Genomic DNA, 11,005 nt, shown 5'->3' on the forward strand with positions numbered 1-11,005 from the left:
TGTGTGTGTGTGATGTGTGTGATGTGTGTGTGATGTGTGTGTGTGTGTGTGTGTGTGTGTGTGTGTGTGTGTATGGCAGTTTTACCAGGATAGATTTACAGAGACATACTGCAGAAAGAACAGCTAGACTCTGGTGAAGACAGAATGAACCAGAGAATGAGAAGGAGACAGAAGAATAGAATATATTGCTAAAGTTAGTATGAGGCCAAGCAGAGCAATTCAGTCAGAAGCCAGATTGAAACAGTCAGCTTGGACAGGAGTTTTGAGCCAGAACAGCTGAGTTGAACCAGTCAGCCAGAGTTCAGAAAAAGGGACATTATTCAGTAGTAAGTCTCCAAGATGACAATTCCTTCTGGCGAATAAAAGTTACATTTATACACTCTCTCTTTAGAAAATAAGCAGGCAATTAAAAGCCTCCAAACAAACCATCACACTCACGCATGCTCATATGCATACACACTCACACACACACACACACACACACACACAATTTATAAAATCACAGAATTGGAATATGATATATAATAATATACAAGCAAAGACCAGTAAGACACAGGAGGGGAAGAGGAGGAGGAGGAGGAGGAGGAGGAGGAGGAAGAGGAGACCAAACAAAGCAACAAGAGACAAAGGTTCTATAAAAACATCACTGAGTTTGTTTCCTGTTGGTCATCTGTTGCCAGGCATGGAGCCTGCCCTTATGCATGGTTTGTACACCCACTGATACTCCATTGGAGTCTGGTTTTCCTTTGAAACCAAAGTCCATTGCAGATAGCTTCCTGCTTAGGGAGGGAAGCCTGTGTCTTCTTCCCCATCTCGGCATATGTTTCTTGGAAACATAGAATATGATTCAAGAACTGAGATTCAATTTTGTTATAAAAATGAACAAGAAGGGAGTGCAAATAACAAACACCTTTATTATTATGGGAACATAAGAGATAATGTCAAAAATTGACAGCAATATAGTTAATGTTCTGTCTTTGCCAATTCCAGATCCGCAAATTCAATCCATTACAGATCAAAGACATTTAAGTGAGCCTGATGGTTGGAGGTGTAGATTATGGTGAAGTACTTACACAACACTTTGGGTTTTATCTGTAACACTTAAGGGGGGGAAATTACCTGTTGAACATGTACTGTTTGATTTTTTTCCTTAGTCTTTAATCCCTAGACAATATGCTATAACAGTCATTTTCATGCCATGTATATTCTACTAGGTATGATAAATAACCCAGAAATGACTTATAGCAAACAGGAGACCATAGCTATAATATATGTAAACAATGTCCCATTTTATATAATAGGTTTGGAAACATCTGCAGAGTTTGGTAGGGGAGGAAGTGTTCAGAAACCAAGCACACTAGGATGTCAATGGGTGAATGTGTGAGCATTTCACTTACAGATCACAAATTAAGTCCAACAGAAAACATCTACCATTTGGTATCTGTGCCTCTGGATGGTTATTATCAGGCTGGAGGAAGAGTATGAGAACAAGAAATTACTTTTGCATGACTTTTTAACATTGACTTCATAACTTATTTGCCTATATTTCCATAAAAATTAAAATGATATTTTTGAAAACTTTGAAGGTGTAGACTTATATTTTGTGTATTCTCAAGGCTTATTTTACAATAAACAGAAATGTATTAAATTTTCTTCATTTATTAGCCTAATCAAAATTCTGGGCCATGGGTGGATTCTCATGAGCCGCACCTTTATGAAGACATGTGAAGCCATTTTGGATGTTTTGGGTAGCTATCATGTAGCTGTTATTTTTCCCCTCATTTACTTAACTCACACTAATAAGATATAGTAAGTTCCTACAAAGAAGTAGTCTTGGAAGACCAAGATCAAAGTGTACGCAGATTCCATGTCTCATGAAGACTTAAAGATAGCCATCTTGCCAGTATAACCTCGTAAGAGGAGGGAGGGCGTTTCCGCCAACCCTCTGCAGAAAGGCATTCCCAACTGAAATTATATGATGTCCATCCAAATTGCCTAATGACTTCCCAAAGGCTTAATCTCCCAACATCACTCTGGAGGAAATATAAACACTCAGAAGAAAGCAAGCAGGAACATGTACCTGTGCAATTAAATCATGGCAAGTTGTATGAAGAAAACATATGTAATCGCTTGAATGGATCAGGTGTGGAGGAAATTGAACCATTTCCCACTGTGCGTTGTAGAAAAATATGAGGAGCTCAGACTGACTACCAGCTGACACTATATTCATGTTCCACGTTGCAATTTGGGTTTAGCAACTATTATCTGTCATGTAAATCAACACTGTCAGTTTGAATAATATTTATTGGGTTTTGTCAATAAGCCAATAACTGGAGAGTTGTTTCCTCTATCTAGATAAAGAGAGCAATGGAACAGCTCCTTTAGCTGAGTTTCTAACACACACAAACTGGACTTTAAAACCCGAGACAGAAGGCCCTCAGTCTTGAATACTAGAGACTTACGATGCAACAGGAGTCTGAGACAGGACACACTGAAGTTTTCGAGCAGAAAACAGTATTTTTTCATGCCGGCACCGGTGAAGTGGGCTCATGTCTAAAGGCTGAGCTCCAAGTCCAGCTGTTGCATTAGTTCACTCTCTATCTCCCTTACATGGTAACGTACATTCTGATTGTGTGGTCTATATTACAGAGTTGCGACAGATTCACACATGCACACCTAGACACTGATCGTGGTATGCTGCCTTCCCTTTGTGCTGGGAGAGCCCCCTCCACAATGATTTCAAGCTGTCTGAGCTGGAGGTTTATTGCTGTAACTACTCAAGGTGAAATGTCAGTTCCTCTTAAAGAACCAACACAGCATGTGCGACATCTCCTAAGCTTTGGTCTTGGCAGTCTCAGCTCTTTACCATCAGAAGTTGTTTCAAACTCTTCCAGCAACCGTGGCTCACAATCCTTATAATCATGGCTCCTGCCTCTGGCTCTTCAGAGTCTCTTTTGCTTTGTCTTCCATAGTCACAGCGTCCCTGCTGTCCTCAGTATCCTCAACATCCTTAATCTCTTACAGATTCTGTCCTTGGTAGTGCTCTGAGCTCTTTCAGCTGACTCTTATAGATATAGCTCAGAGCCTTGGGTATCCGGGCTCATAGCTCTGGGATTCTTGGCAGCCTCCATCCATACCAGCATTGCTAAAGCCACGGCTAGAATACCTGAGGACTTGACATTCCTAACTGTAGTGGCTATTCCCGGTTGTCAACTTGACTATATTTGAAATGAACTACAATCCAGAATTGGAAGGCTCACCAGTGAACCTAATTTGGAAGCTGGGAGATAGAAGTTTCTGATCTGGATCTTGGTATGGAGATCTTGAGACACAGTGGTGATTGAATCCAGAAGATTAAGACAGGGAGATCTCCGAGTCCAAGATCATCTGGGATTAAAGGTGTGGTGGCACACACCTTTAATCTGGGCTACACCTTCTGCTGGGGACCATATAAGGACATTGGAAGAAGGGAGTCGGGCTCTCGCTCTTTTGCCTTCTTGCGGTGTGGGACTCAGCAACTGCTAGATCCTTGGACTTCCATTCACAGCTACTACTGAACCATTGTTGGGATTTGGACTGCAGACTGTAAGTCATCAATAAATTCCTTTACTATATAGAGACTATCTGCAAGTTCTGTGACTCTAGAGAACCCTGACTAATACACTAACCATCCCAACCTATCCTACTTGGGATAAAAATCCCAATCCGCCAAAGACACCACTCAGGAGAAGTCTTTATCAGAGCCTAATGTTGTAACACCAGGGAACAGAGCAGGGTGGAAGTTAACCAGACTCACCTGAAATAGAGCAGTCTGTTTAAACAGCCAGAAGAGGGGCTGCTCATCTCATGTTAAGTCTGACTCCACCACTCCTAGTTCCACATATGCAGCTTCCAATTCCACCTGACTCAAGCCCTACACAAAGACCAATGATCGGTTCCCCTTCCACCAATCACTGGACCTTCCCCCCCCCCCCCAGTCACAGCAGGAGGAGCTGCTGAGCTCACCAAGGTTTGTCTAGCCTTGTTATCTAGAGTCTTCCAAATCTTAGACAGGTTGTGTGGGAAGAGGTCCCAGCTGGAGTGTGGTCCCCCAAAGCAGACCTTTGTTGGCGTCAGTTCCAGTCCTGATCACAATGGTTCGTGAAGCTGAAGTTATGTGATTCCAGGAGGGCCAGAGAAGTTTGTTTGTTTTCATTTTGTTTTGTTTTGTTTTTTAAGAGTAGAGATGCTTCTTATTCCACACAGCCACAGAAGATAGAGAATATGTCAGCTGTCAATCAGTCAAGGAACTGACTGAACCATACCTTTAAAATATCAAATATTTAAATATTTAAAATGTAAATATTAAAAATATCAAAGGATGTTTACAACAACTACAACAACAAAGCCCTAGGGAACTAGCATTAGTGGTGTTTAGCAACACCCAACTCCTATGCAAAAATCTTTAGAGAGAGTTGGGCCATTCTGTGATTCAGTTTTGGGGAATTTAAAAGTGATTCATATATGAAAGTGTATATTTTCTAGTAACTCTAAGAAAGGTTAGCCAGGTGGCGGCGGCACACGCCTTTCATCCCAGCACTTGAGAGGCAGAGGCAGGCAGGTCTCTGTGAGTTGCAGGCTAACCTTGTCTAGAAAGTGGGAACTCACTTTGAAACTCACAGAGAAACCCTATGGAGTGGCAGGGAGAATAGAAAAGGACAGGTATAAGAAAGCTATGCCTGTTTTCATGTTAGTATATATTGTGTGTATATGTACACACAATAACATATAATACAGTCCAGTCATTAGATTTCCTCTTCCATTAGTTTCAATGGAAAGTATTTTATTAAAAGGGTCTGTACCTTGAAGTGGGACTTTTCATGGACCCCACCCCCAGCTATATAAATAATGACATGGAATCTTATTAACATTTTAATGCCTCAGCTTGGCAGGCTCCCAACTACTCTACCTAATTCTGGCCTTCGTCTTGTCACATGGTCAGGCCTACCTCCTGTCACATGGCCAGGTCTACCTCTCTGCTCCACCCTGAATCATCTCTTCTGTGATCCCTGGTGAATCTCCTGCATTTGATTGCTTCTCCCGAAGTCCCTATCTCTGCCTGGAAGTCCCGCCTTCTATTCTCTGCTCAGCTATTGGCCATCAGTTCTTTATTACATCCAATAGGCAAGTAAGGAAGGATGAATGTTTGCAAAATATGAGGCTGGCGATGGGCCACGGACATAACAATACCAAGATGCGACGAGTGCGTAGCTCTCTGCAGGTACCCATTAAACAATTGATAAACACACCTTCACAAAATGTACCCCAACAGTACCTAATTTAAACCTGATTAGGACTAATTTGTACTTGGAGATCTGATTGAGTTGATTGCTCCAATCCAGGATGTGCTATCTCCTGATTTGTGGTGTTAACCGAATATTCACTATGTGAGGATTAAGGAGAGAATATTATTTTCTTCCACCAGCCTCATTGTGTTTGCCATGTGATGCCCGAAATTAACCTGTAAACCCCAGTTGCCCAAGGACCAGGTGACTTCCTGGAATGCTGGGAGTTGTAGTTCTTAGGGAATAACAAAGCTTCATGGGAAACAATGATGGCCTATAGGTTTGTCCTTATAAATCCCTGCTGCATGGGCTCAAGGCCATTCCAGGTGAGAAGCTCCAGGGAATGGTCCTGATTAAAGGCGAGGATTTGGTGGTCAGTATTTAATATTTAATAAAGCTAGCTTTAATTTGTCCGGAGCTGGCGGAATTGGGCTTTTTCTCTGGTAAATCCGAGGATCAACAGTCACTGCAGTGTCTCTGTCTGAGTCTCTCCTTGTCAAGCTGATTCTTCCCATCATGCCTTTCCTGCGCCCCTTTTCAGCCCTTTCTGTGATTGTGACTTACATCACCGCGAGCTCAGGAAGTAGGGAAGCACTTGGGAGTGGGGTACACGCTGGCTTCCTTTTCATTCCTTTTAACAATCTGACACTGAGGTAGCGGCTTTTAAAAAAACATGAACTTAGTCCTTTACAGTGCTGGAGGGAAAAAGTCCAAAATGAGTTCCATGGGGTGTGAGGTGACACTGTCAGCATGGCTGCGTCCCTCTGGAGGCCCGAGAGAAGAGTGTTGCCTCCCCAGCTTCTAAGGCTTCTCATGTTCTTCGACACAGGTCCTTCCTCGGTGACACACCCCACTTACATCAGCAGATCTCCTGATCTGATGATTCTCAGCCTGCTTGCCTCATTTATAAGGACTCTGTGATGCCTGGGCACCCTCAGATCATTCTAGATGATTCTCCACCTCACAATCCTTAACCACATCTGCAAGATCCCTTTACATGTAAAGTGCCAGTTTCAAGGGCTGCCCCAGGAGGACATGGGGTGACTGACTTCTCAGAGATGCTGTGCCCAGACTAAATCTGTTTTGGTAAAACATGGAAATACATTCTCCAGAAAGCTTAAGACACCTGTGAGTGGCTATGAGTTTGGAGTACGGCTTATTTCTTTTACACAGGATATTAAGCCGTTCCTCTGACTGTCCTGGAACTCACCATATTGACTAGGCTGGCCTTGAAGTCACAGAGAGCCACCTACCTCTGCCTCTAGGCCCTAGGAAGGCATTTTTAGGGTGAGCGAGCTCATGGGATGTCAGCTCTGGACACACCACACATGCAAAGACTACCTAAACCACAGTTCCAAAAGCCACCTAAATGTGCATCTCAAACTTGGCAAAAACAAGAGTAACAACCACAAGAAAGCAGGGTCCTCAGAACTAGGGTCTCTGCCACCTCTCCTGGGCTATGCCACACTGCATCTTTAGAGATTCCTGAAAGAAACCTGATACTAACTAAGCCAGCCCAATGGACAGCTCTGAATCATAAACCCCGCGGGAGATAAACCAAGAAATAAAATCACTCCTGGGGTGTTCAAAAATAACAACAATGTCAGAAAACCGCAGCAGGAGGGCCATTCATCTGGGTTTGAATTTTAAAGAGGACTAAACGTGCAGAGTCTCACAGTCCACCAGCTGCTTTTCTTTCAAAGGATACTCCCCTGGCGACACCTACTGAAGCATAGACAGACTTCTTTCTTGCTGCGTCACGGGGAGTTTCCTTCCCCGCCCCCTCCCTTTGTGGGCGTGTGTGTGTGTGTGTGTGTGTGTGTGTGTGTGTGTCTGCAGTCTCTCCCTCCTTGTAAGAACACAGCCCTGCTGCCTGTTCCTGTTCCTGCTGCTGCTCTGACTCTACTGCCTCTTTCCTCTCCCTTCTCTTCCTGCTTAGCTCCCTTCCTTCTGGTAAGTGTGACAAACACTTCCCCAAGCCCTGTGAGGGGCAGCCTGTAGTCTGTAGTGTTCAAAAGTTACAGATGGCCAGCAAATGGTAGAAGGGCTTTCCATTGTTCAACTTCACAGGACAACGGGTGGATCAGGAAGGGATGGGGCGTGTGTGTGTGTGTGTGTGTGTGTGTGTGTGTGTGTGTGTGTGTGTGCAGCCACAGGAACTGCTAGCACAGGGAAAAGAAACATTCCTTCTCCCGGGAGGGGCACAGAGCCAATAAAGTTTGTAAAAGACAGATTTTAGAGTTTCTTTGTTAGAAGAAACTTTACTTAAAAAGGGACTATTTTAAGGTTCTTTGGCTTTGTTTATGTTTGGTTTTCCTTCTTGTTAATCTGTTCTGAGGTGTCTCAAAGAAGTAAATTGTCCTGTAAACAAAATAGGTTACTGTTTTACAAAGAAGGTTGGAGTTTGGAGATATCGCACATCAGTGGAGCATTTGAGGAGCTGCACGCGTGTGCGTGCGCGCGCGCGCACACACACACACACACACACACACACACCAATTAATATGGAACAGGAATTTAAAGAATATCCATAAACCTAAGCTTGAATAGATCACGCGAACTTTTTCATGTAGCCTAACCCCAGTGAAATGCCCATGGACTGTTTGAAATAACTGCTTTGAACTTTGATTGACTTCAGATCTCACCCAATGATAATCTCCCCTACACGTAAAAAGCTCACATAAGGATTCAAACCAGTAAATGGTCACAAGTTTTAGTCTGATGGAGAGAGAGCCTATTCTCTTGACTTCGGGGATGAAGGGCTAAATGTCAGAACTCATTTTAGAAGAACTTAAAATAACTTCTGGCTGGACAGCAGGTGACACGTGTCTCTCTGTGTGCTTGGGGGAGGCAGGAGTTATATATAGCCAAGAGCATAGCAAGCGGAGGTCAGGACATAGACTGCAGTGGTAGAGACGCCGCCACACTGTGTGATAACCAAGTGATTGAGTTAAAAGGAGTGAACTTCTTTCTAAGTTGGCGAAGGCTGGGTGAGCCACAGGTGGGTGGGGAGTGTCTCCACACTGTGTTTTCCACTCTCGGGTTGGCATTCAAGTGTGCAGCACCTACTACATTCAAGTGCTTGACATTTGCCCTAAAAATGGGCCAAGGAAGCTGTGCACTTTGGAACACGGCATGTTTTTGTTTCCACTGTCATGCCAACACAACTGCCAAACCCGTGAAGCTGGGGAATGTCGCCATATTTTTATGCTGTCAATTAGCAGCACAACTATTGAGTTCTATTTGTAAACAAAAGGCACCAGAACTTAAAAACCTAAGCCAAATCTTTCCACCCCTCAGCGTGGTAGGAGCAAAGCCTGGAGTCTTTAATGCAATGAGCTCTGTTGTTCCGTATTCCCCAGAGGCTGTACTATTATCTGGGTGTTGATGTTGTTGCTGCTGGGAGACAGGATTATATAGCAGAGGCAGGCTAGGGACTCAGTGTGTAGCTGAGGATGACCTTGAACATCTGACTTTCCTGCCTCCACAAAGAATAATAAGTAGACTTGCCCCAGCATGCCTGGTTTGAGTCCATATTGCATTCGAATTCTTTTTCTAGCTTAAGATATATATATATATATATATATATATATATATATATATATATATATATATACATTGCTAGGTCTTAAAATTCTTACACTTTCCTAGAACTTTTCGAGTTAGAAAATGATTATCTTTTTTATTTCTAAGACGGAGTCAGTTTCTAGAGTAAAAGAATGCTATAGAAATTTAAGGAGTTAGTATTACATGTGGGCTGGAGAGATGGCTCAGCGAGCAAAATTGCTTGCTATCCAAGCATAAGGATTAAAGTTCTGGTCCTGACAACGTGGAAACTTGGGTGCAGTCAAATGAGCCTGTAATTACAGTGCCGTTAGAGACAGAGGCAGGAGGATGACTGGGGCTTGCTGACTGCCACCCTAGTGCCAGGGTTCAGTGAAAGGCTCTTGTTTTAAAGTAGAAGATGGATGTGACATCAGACATCCTTTCCTGGCCTCCGCATGTGCACACACACACACACACACACACACACACACACACACACACGTGAATGCACTGTACTCATATACATATATACACATGAAAATAGATTTCTAAGGATCATCATTCATTCATATTTCTGGCTTATTTATATATTTCTCATTCCCTGTTTTAATTAAAAACGCTAGTCTGAAGCTCAAAAAAAAACCTTTTATTTTCTGATTGATAATTGCATGTTGCACATTATCAGGGAGAAAACACTAGAAAAGCAATTTTACCTAATAATGTATTAAGATATACAAGCTAAACTTTTTACCTAAAGATTAAAAAATAGCTTATGGGTGTAACTTAGGAATTATTTTTAGTAATCACAATGGTTCTTGTATTAAATGTTAAATTAAAAATTAAATAAAAAATAAACTTTGAATGAAAATGTCTATGTGCAAGCACTTTTAAAAACAGTGAGGTCGACACCTGAAAAAATCCTAACACAAATTGACAAATATATTCATACAAACAATACCATAAATTAACTCAGACAATTTCAACAAAAAGGGATACTGCTAAAATGTGAAGATCACACTCAAAGTAGGACAGTACTACGACCTGAGTTTTAGTGTCCATGGAATGTGAAAGCTCATTTATTCTGTGGCAGATCCCAAAATAAGGTGGCGCCTCTCTGAGAGATATCCTTATCATTAATATGTAAGCGAATTCATTGGGTGAACCATAACTGTGCTTCCCACCAGATCGCACTCCCATATGGAGGTTAATCATCCTGATCAGCTCTCAGTAGAGCCCCCAAATCCTCCAGGGGACAGCTCATCGCTCAATCAAAACGGCCCAGGAAAGCAAGACGGCGAGCGGTCCTCAACCTCAAGCCACGCACCAGAGCAAGAGGCAAGCCTGCATCCCGAGAAGGGAGCCCATGATATCGCCGAAGAGTTGAGCCGACAACTGGAAGACATCATAAGCACATACGGGTCTGCTGCCAGTCCCAGAGGGAAGGAGGGCACCTCTGAAACTAAGGAGCAGCCCCAAAACACAGAGGCACCAGACAATGAGGAGGGTGACTATGAAGAAACCACTGAAGAGACAGACAGAGAACCCACTGCTCCTGAAGAGCCAGCCACAGCCAAAGAACCTGTCAGCAATAAAGAGCAAAAGCTGGAAAAGAAAATCTTAAAAGGATTAGGCAAGTATGATGGTCTAATAGAAGACATTTCTCTTAATTATTACATTGGCTTGAACACCAGGAAAAGCCATTGTTTGGTTGCAGAACCCAGGGCCCAAGGGACTGAGGTGCATATTTTACATATGAAAGCAGACCTGATTATTTCTCAGTCTCTATCTGGCATACCCTGCCCCCAACCCTGCCCAAGGGCTGGGCTGCCCTCCCCGCCCCCACAACCCTGCCACTCCCACCCCGGCTTTTCCCTATACAGTGCTGACATTTCTCTCTCTCTCTCTCTCTCTCTCTCTCTCTCTCTCTCTCTCACACACACACACACACACACACACACACACACACACACCAGCCCCCAGCCTGCCATTTCTCTATCCTTGAAGCCTGCGAACTCGCCGAGCGCAGACTCCCAATAAATCTGCCTCTAATATACTCTAATCTGGTTTGAAATGGCTACTTTCACTGGCAGAGAAATAACCTATCAGCCATATACATATATTTGGATTGATTTCAT

General features: G+C 43.2%; 1 protein-coding gene across 1 annotated transcript in view; it reads left to right on the forward strand.

Annotated features, from left to right (window-relative positions):
* The first annotated feature begins 7,137 nt into the window (after positions 1-7,137).
* The window catches only part of Txlnb (taxilin beta), a 44,733-nt gene continuing 40,865 nt past the window's right edge, over positions 7,138-11,005 (forward strand). Inside the window, exons 1-2 of the mRNA XM_021221500.2 lie at positions 7,138-7,277; positions 10,055-10,500. Of these exons, the coding sequence (XP_021077159.1) occupies positions 10,068-10,500 (433 nt within the window). The 5' untranslated portion in view covers positions 7,138-7,277; positions 10,055-10,067. The remainder of the gene's footprint in view (positions 7,278-10,054; positions 10,501-11,005) is intronic.

The sequence above is a fragment of the Mus pahari genome, chromosome 21 (genome assembly GCF_900095145.1).
Source record: "Mus pahari chromosome 21, PAHARI_EIJ_v1.1, whole genome shotgun sequence".
Classification (NCBI taxonomy): Eukaryota; Metazoa; Chordata; class Mammalia; order Rodentia; family Muridae; genus Mus; species Mus pahari.